This window comes from Trachemys scripta, chromosome 12, assembly GCF_013100865.1.
Source record: "Trachemys scripta elegans isolate TJP31775 chromosome 12, CAS_Tse_1.0, whole genome shotgun sequence".
Taxonomy (NCBI): Eukaryota; Metazoa; Chordata; order Testudines; family Emydidae; genus Trachemys; species Trachemys scripta.
Window position 1 is genome coordinate 7,923,025 of NC_048309.1, and position 25,277 is coordinate 7,948,301.

The window sequence follows — 25,277 nt, forward strand, 5'->3', positions numbered from 1 at the left end:
TTCATCTTCAATGGCTGGGAAACTGAAGTCCTGTTTTAGGGCTTGTCTACACATGGAAATTAATCTGGAATAAGGCATTGTGTGAATTTAAAGGAGATTAACTATTCCTGATTAGCTCTTATTCTGGAATAAGCATATTTTATTCTGAATTAGCTTAATTCACTACACATAGAGTTAATCAGCAATAACTATTACAAAATAACTCCTCATGAAGAGGCGAGGGGAATAAAAAACAGTACAGACTTCTTAAAAATTGCCATCTCTAAACATTCCTGTGCCTCTTACTCATTTGAGGGACAAACAGGAAGTTGTTAATTCAGACCCAGGAATTTATGGTTCTAAAGCGGGTGGATTTGCTGCTGATTCGTGGTGTGCTGGTTTCACTCATCAAAACCTCAGTGCTGTCAGGTGGAGGAGTAATTAGTTGGAATGATATTTCAGTGGGGTTCTAATCACAGACAAGGCTGCTTGGCTCCTCCTCGTCAGTATCTCATCCTCTCTAGGATGTTGAACTTGTTTTTCATGCATTTGAATGGCCTGTAAATGATTCTGATTCAAAGCTGGGAACTGCAACCTCAGTCAGAGATAAAAATATTACTATTTGGAAAGAAAATTGGTTGCTAATTTTCCTGTCTGTCATGATTTCCTGGCCAAAGATTGCACAGAACTTCCCTTCCACCCACCAAACCTATGTAATGTTGCTCTTAATAATAACAGCGTCATTGCTCTTTAAAAATCTGTGCCATCCATCAAGAACAAGCCCATCCGTGACAAATGTAGCAGGCACAACAGAGCATGAAAATGTCCTGCCAAAGTCTACTACAGCTAGCCCAAGTGAGGTAGATCTACAGTAGAAATCTAAGGCTATCCTGAGTCGTCGTCATCACCGTATCCCATTTTCAATTTAGAGTTTCCTTGGGTGCAGCCTCTTCTTGAGTTCCCAGTTCTTATGGGCTGAGCATCTTCCACCTCGTTCACATCTTTACTTAAAAACCACTTGTTGTTTAGCTGTCCATTGCTGACAGACAACGACTTATCTGCTCATATCCTGAAGGCTCCTCCTTTGGTCATATTGATTCTGTCCAATTTAGCTGGTCATTTCATTAGGTCAGGGACTAGTCTGAGCTGTGTTTTGCTAAGGACTGTGCACATGTCTAATGTGATCTAAATAACAATCTAACGTTGTCCGGCATACTTGAATGGTCTCAGTGTCTGATAGACTTACCCGCTGCAGCAGCTGTATAGCACTAGGCATATGGAGCCTTGTGTTCTGTCTTGTCGGTAAATTAGCTGCTCTGTTCAAGAAGAGCCCGTCATCCATGCTACATCTGATGCTCATGCTTCATCCTGCACTCTGCCAGTAAACCTCCCATCCTCACCACTGCCATCCTGGTCCAGGCACCTTCCTGAGCAAAGACATCCATATCGTGTTAAGGTATATAGTGACTCTGTGTCATGGACAAGTTGGTCGTCTCCTCCTAGTCCAAAAATGTAATTCTTGCCTATGAACCTAAGTTTGATTGTCCAGACTGTACCCCTTAGACTTCCTTCATCCCATGGTGCTCTTTAAGGATTGTCCCAGTATTTGTGGGGTTAATCTTTAGCCAAGCTGTGATGAGACCAACTTCCTGAGCGGTGAGGCGCTTGAATAGGTGCATAATGTGACTGCATTTCAGTATTACTCATTTTGCTTCTTTTCTCCCTTGCTCCTCCCCATGAGTAGAGCTGAGTGTAGAATAATTTTTCTGGTTTGGGGCTGAACTGAAAAATGGGGGGTGGGGAATGCTTCGTTTCAAACCAAAGCTAATTTCCGCCTCCCCCCGCCCCCCGAACTGAAAAACAAAAACAAAATTTTCTTTTTGGATTGAAAAGCATGCAAGACATTTCATTTTGAAAGGGTTGAAATGAACAGCTACAATTATTTTGGGGAAAAATCTACTTTTTTTAAAAGCTAAAACTATTGTTTACCCCAAAGTTGCCAATAGTTGTGTCCTAAAAATGCATTTTTTTTAAATATTTGCTGAAAAATATTCACCCAGCTCTTCCCACAACACCCACAATCCTCTCCCTTAGGTGATTGGTGCTATCGATGTTTGCTGTTGCTTGGATCACTGCTCTGCTGACCTCGTTCTGGTGTTCCAGGTCACCAAAGCTTCTACTATAGGTTTGAATCCCCCCCCCCCCCGACTCCATAAAACGTGCCAGATGCAATGAGATCTACTTTTTTTAGAGATGAGCATGTGCACTAAACGTGGCACTTGGCATGGCAACCCCTTTCTCTATGGAGGAAAAAAAATTGGCCAGGACTCTGGGAGTATAGAGGTTTTTATTCATCTGAATGAAGATATGAGCTAAATAAAGCTTCTGGAAAAAAACTACTGACTTTCTCTTTCTATACTGGTTGGGCAGAAATGTATTGGGACTAAATATGGAATGAAAAGGATTTTCTTGCCAGCTTTCTCTCTCTCCATTTTTAGAGCTACTGCACCATCTTTATAACTTTCTCAATATACGTACTTGATACAGTCATTTTGCCTTTCTTTTTTCCGGCAGCCTGTCATGTTCAGAAAAAGAGTAGGGCCAAAATCCACCAGATTTAACAAGATGTCCCACCATTGCACTGAGCTGCATGTCACAGTTTAGTGTCTGGGTTTGCCACGGTCACAGAATCCTGTAAATTTTCTGTAATGTGAACAAGAATGGCTCCTGCAAGAGAGAGAGAGAGCTCTAATGATGATGTTTAGAGATACTCAGATGCAAATGTGCTCTAGAAATTCAATTGGCTTAATAAATGCTGATTAAGCCTCATAACACCCAGGGTTGGTAAGGATTGGATATATAGTGTAGGGACCACTACATACTGACACTAAAGTGCAGCCACTTCTTGGGGGGGGGGGGGGGGAAGCAGCAGTTGTTTAGCAGTGCACAGCAATGCTACACAATTGTTTAACTTAAGCAGTGGAAGAATGCTGTGTCATTTTGAAAGTGTAGGGTGAACTTAGAGGCAGAATGTTAATACATGAACTGGGATTTTGCTAGGACACTGTGGCTCATACTAAAAGGGGATCTTAATGTTAGGACTTCAGTCTTACCTTTCATGTTCTTTAAAAATTGTCTTATGCTTCCCTTGCCATTATATGGTAAAATTCCCCTTGCCAGAACAGCAGGTCCAGGCTCTGCTATGCTATGTGAGTGGGATTCTTGCTGGCATCTGAAAAAATTTGCCAGCAGTGTGGGCACAATTGTCCCAAATGTGCTTCTGTAGCAGAGAGAAATAGAGTGGTGGGTTGGTGTGTCACGCATGCAAAACTGCTCTGATGGCTTTTGATTGACTGAGACTAGTAAACCTTTCCCCCACAAGTGTAAGGGTTGCTGTCAGGGATCACGGGCCTCCTGACTTACTTATCGTGACAGCTCCCATGTTACTGGAACAATACAGCTTTCAGCCAGGAGTGTTCATTCATTTTCTGCTGTCATTTTCACTTTAAACAAGGCGTGGGGTTGAGGGAGAGGGTGTTCTGAGTCCAGCTGTATAACATTTGTGCATAGTCTCTCTCTCACTCTCTCTCACACACACACACACTCTCTCTCTCTCTGATTTGATTGCGATGTAATCAATACTGTCCAGGAGTGCGGGGCTTCGCAGCTGTAATGCTGGAGCAGGGAACAAGGATGACTTGACAGTCAAGGATGGGTCTCTTATGCCTGTAATTGCAAATGTTACTTTCTCAGCATGAAATTGGAGAGCGGTGAATCGGCTGCAGTGGGGTACTGGCAGGGGCCTGCTGCCTGTCACCGTGGAACTGACTACCGCGGGGTGGGGGGAATGATAAATACCGAAGATATCAACATTGTCTGTTTTTAAAATTTTGCATCAGCCCATTCTCCTTGAATGGAAGGACAGAAACACATACCTTCATCTCAAAAAGACTCTGCGTGAATAATAAAAACAGCTGGCCCTTTGATAGCACCTGTCCTGGAAGGATCTCATATAAGTAATTTATAAACACTATGGGTGTGTCTGTACTGCAGCACATGAAGCCACACACAAGGTAGCTTTGATTGCTAGCTCACTTACAATAGCAGCATGGTCTCGGCAGGACAGGCTCGCTGCTCCCAGGCTTCTGCTTGCAATACGAAGTCTCCTGAGCGTGAAACGTCACAGCATCCCAGTGAGCTGGATAGTCTCTCTGTTTTACAAGGGGGGAAACTGAGGCAGGGAAAGATTAAGGGAAGCTAGGTCTGCTTTTTCAAAAATGGCCAGTGTTTTTGGGTGTCCCAAGGAAATACAGTGGGTAATATAGCTCATGATTTCTAGGCCCAGTTTTTCAGACGGACACCCTTCTGAAAATCTGTGAACATGAGAACTTAAAAATGACCATACTGGGTCAGACCAAAGGTCCATCTAGCCCAGTATCCTGTCTGCCAACAGTGGCCAATGCCAGGTGCTTCAGAGGGAGTGAACCTAACAGGTAATGATCAAGTGATCTCTCTCCTGCCATCCATCTCCACCCTCTGACAAACAGAGCTAGGGACACCATTCCTTACCCGTCCTGGCTAATAGCCATTAACGGACTTAACCTCCATGAATTTATCTAGTTCTCTTTTAAACGCTGTTCTAGTCCTAGCCTTCACAACCTCCTCAGGCAAGGAGTTCCACAAGTTGACTGCACTGTGTGAAGAAGAACTTCCTTTTATTTGTTTTAAACCTGCTGCCCATTAATTTCATTTGGTGGCCCCTAGTTCTTATATTATGGGAACAAGTAAATAACTTTTCCTTATTCACTTTCTCCACATCACTCATGATTTTATATACCTCTATCATATCCCCCCTTAGTCTCCTCTTTTCCAAGCTGAAAAGTCTTAGCCTCTTTAATCTCTCCTCATATGGGACCCTTTCCAAACCCCTAATCATTTTAGTTGCCCTTCTCTGAACCTTTTCTAGTGCCAGTATATCTTTTTTTGAGATGAGGAGACCACATCTGTACGCAGTATTCAAGATGTGTGCTAGTGCTCTGAGACCAGTGCCTGTCATGCTGATTGGTGGTGTTTCCCCAGGCTGCCCTGTCTGCCTGTATCCATCCATTGTCTCTCGTTGGTAATACGATGTATCATGTGGAGTGTGTAGCACCTCGGAGCCGCGGTCATGGCCCATTGTACTGGGGCCGCGCAGACATGGAACAAAAAGTCCCTGCCCCAAGCGCTTATAGTGTGTGTCCGACGATGGGTGGCTACAGACGGACTTGCAGTTAACTCTTAGAGTGTTGTAAGCTCTTTGAGGCAGGGACTCTTAGTTCTGTGTGTGTGCAGTACCTAGCACAATGGGGCTCCCAGGTGCTACTATCAGATAAAGGATAACAAAGACTAATCCCTGTCATACTCCCAATGAGGTGGGTATTCTCCCCATAGGGTACATGGGGAAGCTGGTGCATTAGGAAGTTACAGATGTTATTTTTCAGAGGCCGTGAGTATTTGCACCTCTTGTTGACCTCCCTTAGAGCTGTGGGTGCTCGCTAGCTCTGAAAACGAGACCCTGAGTGACTTACCAAAGCTAGAGCGAGTCAGCATGAGATCTGGGATTAGACCCGGGGAGTTCCTAGTTCCCAGCGTTGGGACCAGGCTGCTACGTCGCGCCTGTCTCACTTGCAGGAGGATACCGATTAAAGAGAACTCAGGCCCGTCTGTCTCTCTGAATTGCAAGCTACAGAGCAGCTTTCTTAGTGCTGCCGTCCAGCGTGCTTCTGGATCCCTTGAAACTCTATCGCCAATCTTGTCAAGCCAAAAGCCATGCTGCATTCCAGTAGGAACATTAATTTATCCCCCAAAGAATAAAGCTGGAGACGGATTTATAACCAAGGGGAATGCATAACTTCATTGGCTGGTACTCAGCCGTGTTTCCCATGCCAAGAAGCAGATGTAAACCTGTGAGAACTGATCCTGGAGGGAAAGCAGCTGACTGAAAGCCTGGCCTCTGGGGCTTCACTAATAAATAACAGCTTGGTTACAAGAGTTAGTGGTCAGAAAATGCTGTCCCCCGATGCGATCTTAGTCTCACGTGCCTTGGAAATGCCTGAACCACAGAGAGAGACTTGGGCCTGTATCTAGGTTGGGTCTTTTGCTTTAGCCATGTGAAAAGTGTGTTTTATCTTTCAGCATTGGTGCTGTTTTCACTGCGGTAACATGCACCTGCGCTGGGTGGCCATTTATGAATCTTAGTTGGTTTGAGTCGTAACTTTGATGTAATTGGTGTGCATTTCCCATGGGCCATTCCCCTAGCTCCCGCTGCTCTTTGGGCTTTAGGGAGAACTTGGAGAGGGGTTTGTCCTAAACAGGGAACACTGAGTTATGTCGGAGGTTTGTGGGGGAATGAGCTGGAGATTGGCATGGGGCTATAGAGGGGCAGACACTCAGCTGGTATAAATGGCCTTCAGCAGAGCTGTAACACTCTACGCCTGCCGAGGATCTGCCCCAGACTTTTTTCCTTGTAGGCAGCAAGCTCAAATCCTGCCCGTGGGAAATGGGTATGGTCCTCTCAGTCCGGTTCTCAGTGAGCAGGTATCCTTGTCCTCCAAAAGTGCCACGGCAGTTATAGGGGCCGCGAGGGGGCCTAGGACTGAAGGAACATCGAGAGATGATGGGAGTATCCTCTTGCCCATAGCAGCAGGCCATCCAGGACGAGGTCTAGGCAAGGGACAGAATGGCAAACCTTGTATATAGGAACGCAGGGCTCTTCTGAGGAGTCATCTGAAATTCAGGTGCTACCAGCCTGCATTAAGGTTGCTGCGGTGGGCGGGGAGCAGCCACTCTCTGAGTCAGAGGAGGGTCTTGATGGGAGCCCTAGGAAGAGGCAGGTTCAGGTGGAAGTTTAGTTTGTGGTGGTCTTTCCAAGCTCTCAATAAAACCCACTCCCCAGGGAGGGGGCAAGCTTGGATGCTAACTCTGGCTTTGTGTGCTCGGTTGGGGGCAGGCTAGGGACTCGGCCAGCCCCAAGACCCATTGCTGGGGAATCTGGCACTGCCACGGCCCATGCTTCGGTCTCCAGGGCTGTCTGTCAAGACAGCACCTTCCACCTGCACTACATTCCCGCAGTCATAGGGAGGGTCACACCAGATCCCACCAAACCCTGGTCACTCCAGAGGAAGTGTGTTTTATGAACAGTTTGGGAGACTTGGTTGCCTCTTCCCTGGCTCAGGTCTATTTCTTTCCTCTCTTAAGAAACTACCTGTAGCAGGCTACAGCTGTTTTCAAAGCACGTGATTCTTGGTAATTGCCAAGTGGCTGCTGAGTGGCTTGAATTTGTGACTGGCGCTGGGACTTACTGGTGCACAGAAAATCGCAACACGCTGGCTACTATTTTGGGCCCCTTGCTGGCAATCTCGTCAGAAGGACTAAATGGGTGTGACGTTATTGATATAATCTGGGACCATATAGATCATTGTTGCAACCAAGGTCCTGTAGTGGCACGCAAATCTTGTATAAAGGGGGTCAAATGGGGTGTCTAAGACAAGGTTATTGTTTACTGGTTATGATTATGCTGTCTATATGTGTGTATCAGTTTTGTAGTTGAAGTTATGAATATTGGCTCTATACTGTTTGTATTTCAAACTTATGCTATGCTGCTGGGTGACATCCCAGACAAACTGGTGTTAGCGCTGCCTAGCCTGCTTGATGGCCCATTAAGGACCATCAGCTATACAATGGACCCATTGAGAGAAGGCAAATATGCCTTGAGACTCAGCAAAGTATGCAGGAACTTGCCCATGTGACTCCAGACTCCATTTTGCTGTAATTTTCCACAGTAAGAACAAAGAGGTGTTCGTACACCTGGAAAAGACTATATAAGGCTGATGCCTCATCTCCATTTTGTCCTCAATCCTGCTTCATACCTCTGGAGGAACTTTGCTACAAGCTGAAGCTTTGAACAAAGGACTGAGGACCCATCCCAGCGGGGGATGTATTCCAGAGACTTGATTTGAACCTGCAGTTTATTCTATCGCTGCTGCAAGCCTGAACCAAGAATTTTGCCATTACTGTATGTAATTGATTCCATTTAACCAATTTTAACTCTCATCTCTATCTTTTCCCTTTTATGAATAAACCTTTAGATTTTAGATTCTAAAGGATTGGCAACAGCGTGATTTGTGGGTAAGATCTGATTTGTATATTGACCTGGGTCTGACGCTTGGTCCTTTGGGATCAGGAGAACCTTTTTCTTTTACTGGGGTATTGGTTTTCATAACCATTTGTCCCCATAACGAGTGGCACTGGTGGTAATACTGGGAAACTGGAGTGTCTAAGGAGATTGCTTGTGAGACTTGCGGTTAACCAGTGGGGTGAGACCGAAGTCCTCCTAGTCTGGCTGGTTTGGTTTGCCTTAGAGGTGGAAAAAACCCCAACCTTGGGCTATAACTGCCCTGTTTGAGCAATTTGTCCTGAGTTGGCACTCTCAGTTGGGTTCCGCCAGAACCGCATTGTCACAATGGGCATGGAGTCTTTACTCCCCTCTGTTGTAGAGGTGGTTCCTGCCCTGCCATGCCAACAAGTAGACGCATGTTGGCATTGGCAGGGCAGCTGCCATACTGTGCCAGCTCTGTACCTGGAGGGACCCCGGAGCTGCAAATCAGCACTTCTTGCAAGTGCGAGATGCCCTTTGTGGTGTTTTAGATGCTAAGAATTTTGCCTGATAAGAGAGCTTCATCTGCCTGTAAGTATCCCCATTTGACAGGATGATAGAGTGGGATTCTTGGAGCGAGCTCGTGCCAGCTGGGGAAGAGAATTTCTGCTTGAGCTTTTGTTTCTTTCTAGCACTGACATTTTAGCTGTCCAAAGAGTATATTTATTTCATTCTTGGCAAGGACATGGCTGCATAAATCAGTGTCCAGACTAATTGGGAGTAGCCCAGTGCAATAGCCAAGCTGAAACCTAAAAGGTCTTCTCTGCCTGCTCTCCTGAACCTGGTGCATGTGGAAGAGAAGCTGTTCTGGGCTTTGCTTGCACCCAGCTGTCTCTGTGGTTGGGTGGATGTAGGACTGACTGGCGCGGAACGGTACAAGTCTCAAGGGCAGGGTTTTAGGATATGGTCTCTGTCTAAGAAGGAGCCAAAAGGAACAATATTTACCAGATGGATATTTCCCAGCAGCCTGTGACAGCATCACCTGCTCCCTCATGGATAGGGTAAAAGCTTCCCAGTACCCGACAGCCTTTTTTGAGCACATCTCAAGGCCCATCTCTCATGGCCAAGCATTTGCCTGACTCCTGGTTCAAGCCAAGATGGGCTTTCTCGGTGGGTGGAACAGGGGACTATGACTGTTAGCACTGCCTGTTTGTGAGCAGTACAGATCAGGGAGCTAAACATCAGCCCAGTGCTACCTCAACTACGGTGCAGATCCTTTCACCTCATGCCCCAGAGGCCTTTGCTTCATTTGTGCTCCGTTCACATTGACTTTGGTGGGAGTTGTGTGTGTGATTTAAGGACTAAGGGAAGATAAGCACTCGGGTCGATCCTCTAAATCTCTTTAGAGCAGTGGTTCTCACACTAGGGCCGCCGCTTGTTCAGGGAAAGGCCCTGGCGGGCCGGGTCGGTTTGTTTACCTGCCGCGTCCACAGGTACGGCTGATCGCAGCTCCCAGTGGCCGCGGTTCACTGCTCCAGGCCAATGGGGCTGCAAGAAGGGTGGCCAGCATGTCCCTCAGCCTGCGCCGCTTCCCGCAGCCTGCGCCGCTTCCCGCAGCCCTCATTGGCCTGGAGCGGCGAACCGTGGCCAGTGGGAGCCACGATCGGCCGAACCTGCGGACGCGGCAGGTAAACAAACCGTCCCAGCCCTCCATGGGCTTTCTCTGCACAAGCGGCGACCCTAGTTTGAGAACCACTGCTTTAGAGGATCTTTTGGTATCACAGGGTAGACTTGAGGAGCAACAGAAGGAAGAGAGATGTTATTTTTTTGGAGGCTCTTTCTCACAGGGAGGGGAGTAGATTATTATGATCTCCTTTCATACTAAACACGATCAGACCCCCCCAAGTAAATTCCAGCTGGTTTATCAGACTGGGGAACATGCGCTTTGCTGGAGCCTGTCCTTGTATTTTTTTTTTTAAGAGAATAATTACTGATTTAAGGCCCCAGGCTTTCCATCTTTGAGTTATTGCCATTGTGAACTGCAGCGCTAAGCATTCAACCAGGCTTGTTGTAAAAGGTGGTGAGTCACAGCCCTGGAGAAGAAAGTCCTCAGAGTACAGAGCCGATACAGTGTGGGTGGCTGTCCTGCCCATGCCAGTGTGTGGCATGTATCCATCCACTGTAATGAAGAAGCGGCCTTGGAGTGGTTATTTTGGCCGGCAGATCTTTTGAATTTCGATGGGGTGAATTTGGGCTTTCTGAACAGCGTGCAGGATAATGCCCTTCTGCGTCCAGTCCCGTTCCAGCTGGAAAGATGCTGTCACTGAATGCTCCCCAGTGAAAAATATAACCAGAATCTGACCTGTTCCATCTTGAGAACGTCTTGCCCTCGCCATGGTTCTGTCCAGCGTCTACGTGGCATAGTGATCCACGTGGGAGCAGAGAGTTTTGCTCCACTCTATTTCCAAGTGGGGGGGATCAGATGCCACCATAAGAACGGCCGTACTGGGTCAGACCAAAGGTCCATCTAGCTCAGTATCCTGTCTACCGACAGTGGCCAATGCCAAGTGCCCCAGAGGGACTGAACCTAACAGGTAATGATAAGTGATCTCTCTCCTGCCATCCATCTCCATCTTCTGACAAACAGAGTCTAGGGACACCATTCCTTACCCATCCTGGCTAATAGCCATTGATGGACTTAACCTCCATGAATTTATCCAGTTCTCTTTTAAACGCTGTTCTAGTCCTAGCCTTCACAACCTCCTCAGGTAAGGAGTTCCACAAGTTGACTGTGCACTGTGTGAAGAAGAACTTCCTTTTATTTGTTTTAAACCTGCTGCCTATTAATTTAATTTGCTGACCCCTAGTTCTTGTATTATGTGAATAAGTAAATAACTTTTTCTTATCTACTTTCTCCATATCACTCATAATTTTATATACCTCTATCATATCCCCCCTTAGTCTCCTCTTTTCCAAGCTGAAAAGTCCTAGCCTCTTTAATCTCTCCTCATATGGGACCCTTTCCAAACCCCTAATCATTTTAGTTGCCCTTCTCTGAACCTTTTCTAGTGCGAGTATATCTTTTTTGAGATGAGGAGACCACATCTGTACGCAGTATTCAAGATGTGGGTGTACTATCGATTTATATAAGGGCAATAATATATTCTCCGTCTTATTCTCTATCCCCTTTTTAATGATTCCTAACATTCTGTTTGCTTTTTTGACTGCCTCTGCATACTGCGTGGACATCTTCAGAGAACTATCCACAATGACTTCAAGATCTTTTTCCTGATTTGTTGTAGCTAAATTAGCCGCCATCATATTGTATGTGTAGTTGGGGTTATTTTTTCGAATGTGCATTATTTTACATTTATCCACATTAAATTTCATTTGTCATTTTGTTGCCCAATCACTTTGTTTTGTGAGACCTTTTTGAAGTTCTTCACAGTCTGGGTCACACCAGTCCTCTTATTTTAATGCTGCCTGGAGCACCAACCTAACCACATGTTTGTCTCTTTCAGCTGTTCCACGTGGCATACGTCCTGATCAAATTTGCCAATTCCCCTCGTCCGGACCTCTGGGTGCTGGAGCGATCTACTGACTTTGGACTTACCTATGAGCCGTGGCAGTACTTTGCCTGTAAGTCTGGCTTTAGCAGGCCTGGGCGGAGTTGGGTCTTAATTCATGCTGGCTTCGCTGTATCGGGCAATGACGGGCCAGGAGGAATGTTTTGCATTGTTGAGTTGCTGTTTATATGGGAATTCACTCTGAACCTGGGTTTGGAGGAGTTAAATAAGCGATACGCTCTAACAGCAGGTGACCTGTAACTCCCCCTTTCCACAGAGAACTTATTGCTGCAGAATTAAAGGTTGGATCAGAGCAGCTGGGAGTTTACCCAGTGGAACAGATGCTATTTATGGTTGTGGTAGCTCTTTAATGCCAATGAGAAGTTAACTCACTCCTGCAGCCTCTCTTTCCTTCCCCTATCCCTGCCCACCACCACACCCTCACCAGCATTTCTGCTATTTAGAAATGCCCTGTTCAGCGCAGCACCAGCAAGGAACAAACACGTAGATCCCTGACAGAGAGCAAGAGAGCAAAGCCTTTAGCTACTCCATTTTGCAATGGCGGGCCTGACTTGCTTATCGGTGGCTGCCACAGCAGCAAGGTGTGAGGGTGGAGGATAATCACTGCTCCATTGTCTCTAATCCAGTCTACGCCTGGAAGAAGAACCTGGTCTCTGCTGTTATGAGTAGGGCCATATCAAATTCACAGTCCATTTTGGCCAATTTCATAGTCATAGGATTTTAAAAATGGTTAATTTCACAGTTCCAGATATTTTCAATCTGAAATTTCATGGTGTTGTAACCCTGGGGATCCCAACCCAAAAGGGGTGGTGGTACAGTATCTGGAGCAAATCTAGTGTGTGTGTGTGTGTGGGGGGGTGTTGTATTGCGACCCTTACTTTTGTGCTGCTGCTGCCAGCGGCGCTGCCTTTAGAGCTGGGCTTCCTGCAGCTGGGTGAGGTTCTTGGAGGTGGGTGTGACCCAGCTCTGGGAGTGCCATGTGCAGGGAAAGAGGGAGTCCCGTCCCTCCCCAAACCAGGTAGGACTAGCATCTGGAGCCTGGTGCACGGTAGAAACCCCCAGCCAACGTGGTACTAGCCAGATTTCATGGGGAACATCAGATTTCACGGTCTGTGATGTGTTTTTCATGGCCGTGAATTTGGTAGAGCCCTAGTTATGAGAGTACATGGGAAACAGTTCTATGCACTGCAACTCAGCCAAGTCACCAGGAGTGTTAGCAGCTGGCCCCTCCTGAGAGCACTGGCAGTAACTGGGAAAAGATATGAGCTAAGATCTACAACTGGCTTTTAAAACCAATCTACAAACCTGGCGAGGAAAGGTGCTTCTAAGTACACAGATGCCCTCCCCTGGGATTCCCTAGCAAGGCTCGCTGCCCTGGTATTTACGGGTCAGCACGTGGGTTTCCCTCTCAGAGCGGAGGAGGAGAAGTTTTATCCTAGTTTTTTTTTTTTTTTAAATGTAGTAGATAAAACAGCCTGAAATTTCCTCCCTCGCTTGTCCTAGTTTATTCAATCCAATCCAGATCCTGGAGACTTGACATTACATTTTGCAGCCCCATTCCTCCCATTGCTAGTGCTGTGCTTCAGCTTGTTCCCTTGCCCAGACGTTGTTTCTGGACCAGGTGCTAGGTATCTCTGGGCACCCACCAGCATGACTCACATGGATGAGCAGTGGGTGTGGGGCTAAGTTCGTTGAACGTCTTCCCTCCTCTGACTTTCCAGCCTGACTTAGTTTTCAAGGCAGCACATGCGGTAAAGGGGGCACCTTCATACCAGGCACATGGTAACGGATTTCTGAGGATTATGCCCGTGAACTATGCTAACATTTCTCAGTTGAGTCTGAATTGGAGCTGAGCAGCCCTGCCAGGAACAGCTGAGAAGATCTGCCCTGCTCGTTTCTCTGGCTTTAACCCTTGTTTCTCCTGGTTAATCTCTGGGTCCAGCCTGAGCTGCATTCTTGTGTGCACCTTTACATGTGTTGCTGAGTGCTCGGCACGTGTAGCACCTGTGACGAGGAAACAATCAGTGACAGTAAAGGTAAAGTTTAGAGAATGAGAAGCTGGGTGGTCCTGGATTGGACTTGGGAAACCTGGGCTCTACCCCCAGCTCTGCTACTGGCTTGTGTGTGACTTTGGGTCATTTCTCCTCTCTGTGCATCAGTTTGCCCATCTTTAAAATGGAAATAGTGATTATAGCTGGTTGAAGTATTGTGTTAGGTGGAGGAATGGAGAAATAGATAAATATGTGGGTGAGCATTTTTGTCACTCTTTTTTAAAATTATTATCAGATTAGTCAAATGCAGATGGCCACCCTGCCATGAACAGAGGAACTGCCAGACTGGACCAGACCCAAGGCCCCTCTAGGCCAACATCCTGCCTCTGACACTGGCTACTGTTAGATGCTTCAGAGGAATGGGCAAGAACGTTTCATGGTTCTTCCTCTATGGAGGCGGTTGCCTTGAGGGTGGTGTCGTGATGTTTTATAGTAAATGGAAGATGACATAATCAGCCCCTTAGTCACTGTATAGAACATGTCTCCTGTAGCTTACTTGGTTTGAGATCTAATGAGCTGCCTGACCCTGAGTGTCCATGTTGGCAGAGTCTCTGCTACCGGAGCGTTCAGGTACGTGACTAATTCCAAGAGAGTCCAAGGAAATGACCTCCTTGTTAACGGCAACAGTAAACAGTGTGGCTTTCTTCCCACTTACTCTGCAGACGATGGAATGTCAAGCGTCCCCGGGGGACGCGAGGGCAGAAGAGCTTCAGGAATGTATGCATGACTTGTCCAGTCTGTGGCTTGTGCTTGTTCAGTCATGCGGGAGAGGTTTAACGCGCCTACAGCTGCAAGGAAACCCTTGGCATCCTAGAGTTGTGTCCTGGCTCCTGTAAATCCCGTGCAAGGCTGTTGGCCTCTGTTCCAAGAGCATGTTCCATGACTGTGCATGGGGCAATTGACCAGTGAAGTTAATGACGAGCTATGATTGTCCTCTAGCTTTTGGCCAGCCTTGCATTGCCATTTAGTGGCAGGCGCTCTGCATTGCTGTCACCAAGTGGGTTTTTCTGCAAGATTTAAGTTTTCTGGTTTACCAATAATCACAAGATTTAGGAATGGAACATAAAACCCCTGTGTGCCGTCATTTTGCTCTTCACGGTATAGTCTAGTGCTTTGTACAGTCCTGTTTGAAATGTATCCAGTATTGAGGCTTCCACCATTTTCCTCGGCAGGCTGTTCCACAGGCTAGTCGTTTCATTGTTAAGTTTTTGGATTATATTTTTCTGTTCATCCTAAATACTTTACCTTTCTTCTTGATCTTATCTCATTCCTCTTAGTTATGCCCCTTTGTAAACTGTCCGCCAATTTCTTTGGTGTTTAAACAAAGTCCAGGATTATTGTATTTCAGTATTTTATATAAAGGTGGTCTGTGGATGCATGAGCAGTAGGAATATCAGATAGTAGCAGGGAGGTGGTATTACCTCTATTTATGGCCAGGAGGATAGGGTTGCTGGAATTCTGTGCCCAGTTCTGGCGTCCTTGCTTCCAAAAGGTGTCAAAAATTGGAAAGGGTTCATGAAAGAGCTACAAGAATGATCCAAGGTCTGGAAAACAGGCCTTATAGCGAGAGACTTAAGAAGCTTGATCTATTTAGTTTATCCAAGAGAAGGTTATGACGTGACTTGATCCCAGCCTGCAAATACCTACAGGGGGAGGAGCTTTCTGTTAGTAACCAGCTCTTTAATCTAGCAGAAAAAGACCTCACAAGATCCAGTGGCTGGAAGCTGAAGCCAGACCAATTCAGACTAGAAATAAGATGCACATTTTTAAGTGAGGGTAATTAACCACTGGAACAATTAACCAAGGGATGTGGCAGATTCTTCATCACTTAGTCTTTAAATCATGACTGGCTATATTTCTAAACAGACTCTTGTAGCTCAAAAAGAAGTTATGGGCTTGACGCAGAAATTACTGGTGAGTTTCCCTGGCTTGTGTAATGCAGGTGGTCAGACTAGATAGTCATAATGGTTCTTCTGACCGTAAAGTCTATGAAACCATGAAACTCTGAGTCTGGAATACACTGTAATGGGATTTTTCTCTGGTGATTTTTGGCATGACTTCAGTGTTTGTTCTCAAATTGTGGCCCCATTCACTTCTCATCGTCTCTGCAGTTTTGAGGAGGGGATTAGTGTGGAGGAGTAGGGTGTAAGTGATGCAGAGCTGATGGCAGGAAAGGCAGTAGCTCAAATATAATGAATTTTTAATGCAGAGTTAATTCTGTGAGGTAACTCCCACCAGCATTTATTAGGAAGTGTTGGTTTAAACATCATCTGGGCTATATCTCTCGTCTTACCTTATTGCTCTGGTCTCTCTTTGGTAAACAGCTTCCAAGAGGGACTGTATCGAGAAGTTTGGCCCGAATACCGTGGAACGTATTACCAAGGATGATGACGCCATCTGCACTACTGAATATTCCAGGATTGTGCCTTTAGAAAACGGAGAGGTGAGGTATTGCACTAGGCCTTTATTTCCTCGAAGAGCTGTCTTTCTCGGGGTGGGGGAGGAGCTGGGGGAGGAATCAAGTGGCTGAAATAAATGGAAGGATCTCTGAGGAGCTCCAGGTACTCTTCTGGGATTGGAAACGCTTTCGCTTGTGTAGGGTGAGGAAAGGGCCCCTTCTAGGGCTCAGAAGATGCTCCTCACTCTTTCCTCAGGCGGAGGAGGACTGGGTGGGACTTGGTTGCTGACTGTCTCTGTACTGTACTGCCAGGCACTTCTTCCTCCTGTGGGCTAAGCAAGCATTTAACCCACCCAATCCAGGGAACCAGACATCATGAGCAGAGCTGGACTTTCCTCTGTTGCATGGGTCACCAGGCTGGCTTCAGACATCCGAGGATAATAATGCATCTTCCCTAGTGCTGGGGGAAACTGCATGACTCGTAGCCTGTTTGCTTCAGAGCATATGCAAATGTTGATAAATGGCTATGAGATGTGGTGGCCTAGGGAATCTGGTGCACCCTGTTGTCAAATTCTACTGTACACATGGGAATCTGTTCCAGCTGTTCAGATACTACCGTCATCTGTGTATCCACCTCCAGACTGTGCTTGAACCAGCAAGGGTCATAGCAAAATGCAAAGAGTTCAGCAAACCGCAGACGTTCTTGTTTATAAAACACACTATAAAACAAAGTCCACTTGGAGGACTTCGAGCTTGGCAGCAGGGGCTTAGAGTTTAGAGAAAGACAAAGTGGAATGGGTGGGCTGACAAAAACCATCCTCCGCTAGGCGTGTGCTTGTTTCTTGGAGGAGGGATAGCTCAGTGGTTTGAGCATTGGCCTGCTAAACCCAGGGTTGTGAGTTCAATCCTTGAGGGGGCCACTTAGGGATCTGGGGCAAAATCAGTACTTGGTCCTGCTACTGAAGGCAGGGGGCTGGACTCGATGACCTTTCAAGGTCCCTTCCAGTTCTAGGAGATAGGATATCTCCATTTAAAAAAAAAAAAAAAAAAAAACACCCCTCCCTTTCACATGTAAACTTGGGATCTGTGGCCACGAAGCAGGTGGGTTTTTGTGGGAGCATCTTGTTAATCCCCGTGGGAGAATTTGGCTCAGACGGCATCTGCATGTCTTACTTAGGCTCTGCCAGTACTACGTTTCTCCAACTTCACATCTGCTCTGCTGTGGTTAAAGTCTTTCTCCTGCCCAAGAGCTGCAGCAGAAAAACCTCAGTGAATATGGGCAGTTACTTGCACTGGCATGGACCCTTCAGAAGTACTGACCATAAAAGAGTCCGAGTTTAGAGGGAGAGAACCGTCTTCCATACAAACGCTGACGTGGCCACGGTCAAAGCCTGGGCTGACTGGCTTGTGCTGTATTTAACGTCTTCTTATTAGTTTGGCCATAAGATTGGGTTGAAGGGGAGAGGATCTGTTTGTTTTATGCTGCTGCCCATCACTGTAGTATCAGCAGCTTTCACGTAAAATCTGTAGTGTTAGCCAAGTCCCTAGTGGACTTCATAGACTCTCTGGCCCCTCTCCCTTTCTGGGGTCAAAACTCTGCTTGGGGTAGGGTATTTTGGTGGGGGGCTTCTAGGGAATAGAGATAGAAGGGGCTAAGAGGGTAGTATCGTTCGTATGGTTTTCTGGACGCTGGTAAATGCTCTTCAGAAGTGGCTCCCTTTTGCAAGTTGTGTCCATGGACTGCAGTTGAATATCAGCCATTTTTGGAAACAGAACTTGTAGAGAGTTGATTCAATTTGCTGGGGTCGGAAAGAGTTTGTGGTTGGCAGAGGGAGGCGTTAATTTTCTGTCCGCCTGAAGGTTTGCGTTGTGTGTTTCTCCTTCTGCATCCGCAGATTGTCGTCTCGCTGGTAAACGGGCGCCCGGGAGCCATGAACTTCTCATATTCACCTCTCCTGCGGAATTTCACCAAAGCCACTAACATCAGACTGCGCTTCCTGCAGACCAACACGCTGCTTGGGCACCTGATGGGCAAAGCCCTAAGGGACCCGACCGTGACCAGGAGGGTGAGATGCTTTGAGATGCTAATGAGGGAGGAGTAGGTTTGGTACCATGTGCCTTGGAAAATAGTCCATTGTGATGTAGAACATGCAAGTCAGTGCCTTGAGTTGAGGTTTCTTGCTGAGGGCTGCTGGGTAGGATTCAGCACAACGGGGAAACTATTTTGCCAGTGTTGTCCAAAAGGCAGATCTTTGTATGTTCTCCTTTTACAGTCTCTATCAGTCTGTTTGAAATACTTTGTCTGAATGGAGAGAAGGTCTCAATGGGTCACTTTCACTTGTTTGCGAGTGGCTGGGGAAGAGGTCCCTGGGCCCACTGAGACTACAAGCTAGCCCTTTCTCCTGAGATTTCCCTCTCTAGGCTTGTTCTCCATCCATGTTGTCATCCTCCGGCAGCTGTATCTGATAATGATGTTGGGTGAACCCAGTCCTAAGTGGTGCATACCAATGGCTAGAGCAGGAAATCTGGCCAGAGGAAAAACTATTCTCAGAGTCTCACTGCCAGCAAAATAAAAATCCAGAACACCTGCTGGAGCTGCACCTGGTTTCTTGGCTGTGGTGGGAGCCCCAGCCTGTTGCTAATTAGCTCTGTGATCACTAACAGGTGTTACTGCAGCCCAGGGAAATGTTGGCCAGGAGTCTGAGAACATGCAATGTAGTTTGCCAGTGTGAGGGAAACGTGGGAGGGTGAAAGCACCAGTGTGTGGCTTCTGCCTAATGATCCTAAGGCCAGCTCTTTCCATGCTCTCCCAGTATTACTACAGCATCAAAGATATCAGCATTGGAGGGCGCTGCGTCTGCCATGGCCATGCAGACATCTGTGATGCCAAGGACCCTACTGACCCCTATAGGTAAGATTTTCAAAATTCCATAATTCTGCTGTTTGTGTCGAGACATTAAAATTGGCTGTGCTAGGAAGGAAGGAAGGATGGCGTCTGCGATTAAGGAACTGGATTGGGAGCCAAGAGACCTGTATTCCAATATCACTTCTGTCACAAATGTCCTGAGATAACCTTATACCACGGATCAGTCACTGTGCGATATCCCAGTAACTTTCTTGTTCTCCTGTGTGATAGGATAGTGGTTCTGCAATTGCATACAGCTGAGTCATTCAAAAGAGAGAGATTATTAGTGTACCCACATCCCTTAGCTAGACTCCACTGTCTGGTTTTCAAAAGGTTTGATTCTGTAGACACCTGAGAAGGCTTCTGTGGACCCACCGCCACAGGGAAATTTCTGCTACTTGGAGACAAGCCAGGGTGTTGGATCGCTCAGTGATGTCCCCTAGGCAGCGGTTCTCAAACTTTTGTATTGGTGACCCCTTTCACACAGCAAGCCTCTGAGTGCAACCCCCCCACATAAATTCAAATACATTTTAAAATATTTAACACTATTATAAATGCTGGAGGTGAAGCGGGATTTGGGGCTGGAGGCTGACAGCTCGGGATAACCTCACAACCCCCAGTTTGAGAATCCCTGCCCTAGAGCTGTGGATTTTTGTTCTACAAATCAAACTTTGCACAAACAGTTTTTGTGGGATGCATATGAGGAGGCTAGGGAGAAGCCTTTATTAAACATTCTCCGCCTTACATTTTAGGGCTTTAATTCAGGAAAAAACATAAGCACATACTTAACTTTAACTTAACAAGTGCTTTCCTGAATTGGGTCCTAGAGATGGCACAGGAGAACATCTCTTGTCCAGATTGTTTGACACACTGGTGGGATAAGAGGCTGTCTTCAGAGAAAGCACTCATGTAGCTAACTCCATAATCTGTGGGAAGTTAGTTTGAAGCAACAGTTCTGTCCTCTGCCCTCTTACTCGTCTTTAAAGAGGGGGGTGGGAAAACATTCTGCAGTGGCGATGCTAAAATCTTGCCAACCCATCTGTTTTTGTGGTTGGTTCATTTTATTTTATTTTTTTTGTATTCATCCCAAAAATGATCTCTCTCCTGTGTCTCTTTTGCGCAGCTGTCTATTGTCTAGTTGGATATAATAAACCATTTACCTCATTACAGAAGAAGGCTAAAGTACAAGATTAAAAACTTTAAAAAACCCAAATCCAAAAAAACCCAACCCCAACCCAATCCTCATGTTGGCAGGTTACTTATGTGTAGAAATAGGACAACTAAAATAAATCCTTGACACCTGATGTTTAGACATAAGCATCAGAGATTCACTTAGTTAGGTTGCAACAGACAAAACATCATTTGGATCCAAATAGTAGGTGGAAGGCAAAGCGCTCCAGTTTTGCGGGGAATATGTAAGGTCCTCGTTCCTTGTTTAAACAAAACATTCCATTGTCAAAGGGGGGGAAAAACCCAAACTATCAAGCAAGGCCTCGAAGTGCAAATCGAGTAATGAACGTGTGTGGGCTAGCAGGGGGAGGAGTTGGAGACTATTGCTTTAGTTTAAAGAAAAACCTTCACTAAACTGAGAGTAAGAAACATGCCCCTATAAGAATGGGCAACTTCCATGGGCGAAGTCCGGTTCCCGGCAGACTGAGGTCCATTGCGCAAACCAGTGTCCCCACTGTGGGCACCCCAGTTTAGCAGCCTTAGCAGAGTGGCTGAGGACTGAACTGTCCCTCGCCTCTAGCACTGGACTCTCCCCATTAGGCTCAGAGTACTTTGCTGGAGTCATGTAGGTAGCAGAGCAGACACAGTGCTGAGGCCTTCATTATATCTTGGAAGTTGCGTGGCCCCCATTGCTATAATCTGCATGTGCTAAACAGCTTTTCATACATTTATCCTCACAACACGCCGGTGAGGTGGGGATTGTGCTGATGGGAAACTGAGGGATGGGGAGACCAAAGGTCTTTCCCAAGCTCACACAGGAAAATTGTGGTCAAATAAAATAAATTAATGGAGATATCCTATCTCCTAGAACTGGAAGGGACCTTGAAAGGTCATTGAGTCCAGCCCCCTACCTTCACTAGCAGGACCAAGTACTGATTTTGCCCCAGGTCCCTAAGTGGCCCCCTCAAGGATTGAACTCACAACCCTGGGTTGAGGAGGCCAATGCTCAAACCACTTAGCTATCCCTTCCCCCCTAAGTTTTTCAGGGTTAGAAGGTCATCTAGTCCAACCCTCTGCTCAAAGCAGGACCCATCCTCAGATTTTTACCCCAATTCCCTAAATGGCCCCCTCAAGGATTGAACTCACAACCCTGGGTTTAGCAGGCCAATGCTCAAACCCTGGGAATTGACTCCCATGTCTCTGCAGTTCCAGACCAGGGCCTTATCCACGAGACCATCCTTCCATTCAGGATCATTGCCAAGCATCTTTCACGAGTGGAAAATGCACTTAGAGCCCAGCGCCAACTCTTTGACGCACACTGAGAAATGCTTGACTCCATATTTGTCTCATAAAATGAGTGGGACTGCTCCTGGGAGTGAGGGGCTCACTGCCTGGCCACACTCATAGGGAGCACTGGCTAGGTTAATTTTTTTTTTTTAATAATAAAATTGATATAAAGGCATAAATGACCAGACTTTACAAACGAGCAGGAACTGCAAAGCTGTTACGTTTCTGGCCTGCAGGACCCTCCAGCTAGAAACTCCACATAGTTTCTGATAACCATGAAAGCATTGAGTCTTAGCCATCTGTTTGCAGCCTGTGTTGCTTTCATGAATGAGCTGGGTAGATTCAGCTGGACCTGATGAAGCTTGAGTTTCTTTCTCATACGGATCATGTAATGTTTTTGGATCTTGTAAAGTGAAATTCCAGCAGGTCCCAGCCAAGGTTAAAATCCGCTAAGAATTAAAACAAAGGAGGTATTGAAAAGCAAGTCTGCGTTGGGGTACTCATCTCTCTCCTAACTAATAGTTCAGTAAAGATGTGAACTGGATAATTTCGTAATTTCGTTTGAAAACTAGGTGTTGCTAGATGTATCTATTGTCTTCTCTCCGTGCTGCAGAATAAAGCAGATGCACCAGTGCAGAGGGGTTACTTAGTATAGAACGTCCTTGGTCTGTGTGACTATATAGCTGGGGATACTCCCGAGAGGAGGATAAAATGAGGGGAGGACAGTCCTGTTGGATCCTGGCCAAACACCAGCTCTGTTCATTATTATATTCTCATTTCCAGAATCCCCACTTTGGTTTCATTTGGATGCATTTGTTGTCTTCGCTCCTTGTCCCAAACGGCTGGGTAGCGTTGCAGCACGCTGTTTAAACAGCTGCCACATTTCACCCCAGAGTTGGCTGCTCTTGCCTAGTGCGGAAAGTGTTTCCTAGTTGTGTTCTTTGTATAGTCGGTGAGTAACATCTGCAAGGCCCTTTGGGATATGTCTGGACAACAGACTGTGTAAACGGAAGAACACAAAATGGAACCACTGGAAACTGATAGCAAACCAGACAATATAAAGGCGGCACTGGAAGTGCGGTGGGAGAGGCAGCCGGCTGTAATTCAGCAGTAATTCTAGCATGGTTTAGCTACCAGGGAGGAAGACATGGTCAGAACTGCAACCGCAAAGAAGGGATGGGAAGCGAGCTCCTTTTTCTTGCCTTGCCTCAGCTCCATGGGAGTTGAGTTGGGTAGTTGGAGAGAAATGGGGTTAATTTGAATTTTCAGTGGAGGAATACTCCCATTTTTCAAAGGCTTTGACAGGAGCAGTTTGTAGCCTCCCAGCAGAGCGGGTATGCAGAGATAATTAGGCCATTATGATGCAATGTCTCTGTGGCATGAAGACACATTGAGATACCTAGCTTGACATTGCATGAGGGGAGGGTGGTGAGGCCGTCAGCAGATGCAGCTGTGGGCTTTGAGCCCGACGGGGTTATCGTGTCATCTACGGCAGCTGTCAGGGCCTCATCGTTCCCTCATAAATCTGTGTGTAACCCTCCTGGCTGGGAAGCATGGCGTATCTGACACGACGTGTCCTACATCTTCAAATGCCAGGGCTTTGACAGCAGCAAGACAAGAAGATACAAATGGAGGGAAGTCTGGAATTTTCTTTTGTTCTGGCTGAATTAAAATCCTGATGGTATCTCAGCATTTACTGTGCTGAACGTCAGGAGGCAGCTGTCCGGACAGGTTGTATTGATTTCCCAACTGGTTGGAATATCCAAAAGTCTTGTGAAAACCACTCTCCGATGCTGTCCGGTGAGGATCCCTCTGGCATCTATCGGACTCGTAAATCTCCCGCATGAAATCCGAGACCTTTCCGCTTAGTTAGGAGAACTGTTCCCTGCTCCCATTAGACTCCTGACCGTCTGGTGTTCTGAGGGGGGTGGAATCAAGGCACACTTCGATTACAAACCCTCTGGGGCCGGGATTGTTCTTTGTTCTGCATTTGTACAGCACCCAGCACAACGGCGTCTGGTCTGTGACTGAGGGTTCAAAGCATCACCACAATACAAATAATCATAGAAATACAGGGCTGGAAGGGACTTCAGGAGGTTATCTAGTTCCTCCTGCCAGGCTGAGACAGGATTAAATATACCTGGATTCAGTAAATGGTAAGTGTCAGTTTCCTCCAGATAAGAGGGCAATATAAAGTCATATTGTTGGGATGTGGCATTTTGTTGGCTTTTGCCAGCTGTTGGGCAGAAAGGCAGTTTGTGATTGAAATGCAAGCCGTCAGTTTTCAAGACGGTTTGGAGGGAAGAATTGTGCACTTCTGTCAGTCTGCAGGAATCCTGTTTAGACTGAGTTTGCTCGGTGGGACAGACTAGTGGTTTTAGCACAAGGCATGATGGGAAGTGTTTGTTCTGGAAAGATTCAGCAGAGACACGGGTGCGTTTGGGGAGCTGTAGGTGAAGATTGAGACGCTGTATGTGGGAAGCCCATATCACCCATGCCTGCACACAGTGCATCACGCAAAACAGGGGTGGTAGGGCCTGGTCCAGCTTCCACTGAAATCACTGCGGGAGTTGAGTGGGAATCGGATCAGGCTCTAAGTCTCTTAGCTTGATAGTTAGCAAGTGTTTCAACCCCTTGTAAGGCGGCTGTTCCGTTTGCACCATTAGGCGGCTGCTGCTGCCAGAATGCTCACTTGCTCTTCAGTTTTCTTCCTGTTCCCATCTCGCTCCCCTCTGATGGGAGCATGGGCCTGTCTTGGCTGCTAATGCCCCCCCTTTCCCAGTGGGCATGTTTGGGGCCTTGGCTCCACCATACCTGCCACTGGGCTTGTCCCTAGCGTGCGCACACATGCTTGCGTGGCCCCCAGAAATTCAAAAGTGAAGTTGGGTTAAAGAGTTTGGCAAAGCTCCCAGGTGTGATGAAGCATGTCTCCGACGCCAATCGCCAGTCTATACATGGGAGTAGATGACGTTTATCTAGCTTATGTGGGTTTTCATCAAAGTCCCAAGATGCAGGGACAGCAGCTGCCTCCTCACAAATTGGCACGGTACAAATGTCTGAGCAGCGTGTTTTTCACAGGGCTTGGATTTAGTGCGTATGGAGTGTGGGAGGGTGAAGGTACGGTTCCCTTGATTCCCAAGGATTCTGATCCTGCCCTTATTGAAGTCAATGGCAAAACTCCCAGTTGGCTTCCGTGGGACCGAGCTGAAGCCCAACAGCTCGTAGCAAATGGAATGACACTGCGTTAGGAAAGTGCCTCTGGCTAAGGGTAACTGTCTCCTTCCACGTGCTGGAATGCGGCGGGGTCAGAAATAGTCCCTTCACCTGACAGAAGACAGGAGAGCAAAGATAAGCATCTCTGGGGCTCTGATGTGCTTCGGAGTGGGCCAGGCCCACAGACAAAGAATCCCAGGCAGGGATTCCCCGCTAACACGCAGATACCAGGCCAGGATCAGAGAGCAGCTGCTCATTTACTATGGCAGGTAGTCGTGTTGAAATGACTTCAGCAGGACCCCGAGTATTGTCTGTATCTGTCTGATAAGAGCAACTGTTTCCTTTCGGGTCCTTGCCCCCCCCTGTCATGGATGCCCAAGCATGGGTGTGGGTGGGTGTGTGTGTGTGTGTGTGTGTGTGTGTGATGGGGGGACAGTGAGCCATCAGAAGGGCGTCCCATCTGCTGCTCCTATAGGGTAGCCAGCAACATTCATTAGTCTTTTGGAGACCTGGTCAGTCAGAAAACAATTGTCCCAGGGGATGAATTGTATCA

The 25,277-nt window shown here is 46.9% G+C and overlaps 1 protein-coding gene across 3 annotated transcripts in view; it reads left to right on the forward strand.

Annotated features, from left to right (window-relative positions):
* LAMA5 (laminin subunit alpha 5) overlaps nucleotides 1-25,277 on the forward strand; it is a 162,587-nt gene that overhangs the window by 58,156 nt on the left and 79,154 nt on the right. For all 3 annotated transcript variants that reach the window (XM_034786599.1, XM_034786600.1, XM_034786598.1), the window contains exons 3-6: nucleotides 11,635-11,752; nucleotides 16,076-16,194; nucleotides 18,045-18,215; nucleotides 18,963-19,060. In XM_034786599.1, coding sequence (XP_034642490.1) covers nucleotides 11,635-11,752; nucleotides 16,076-16,194; nucleotides 18,045-18,215; nucleotides 18,963-19,060 — 506 coding nt within the window. The remainder of the gene's footprint in view (nucleotides 1-11,634; nucleotides 11,753-16,075; nucleotides 16,195-18,044; nucleotides 18,216-18,962; nucleotides 19,061-25,277) is intronic.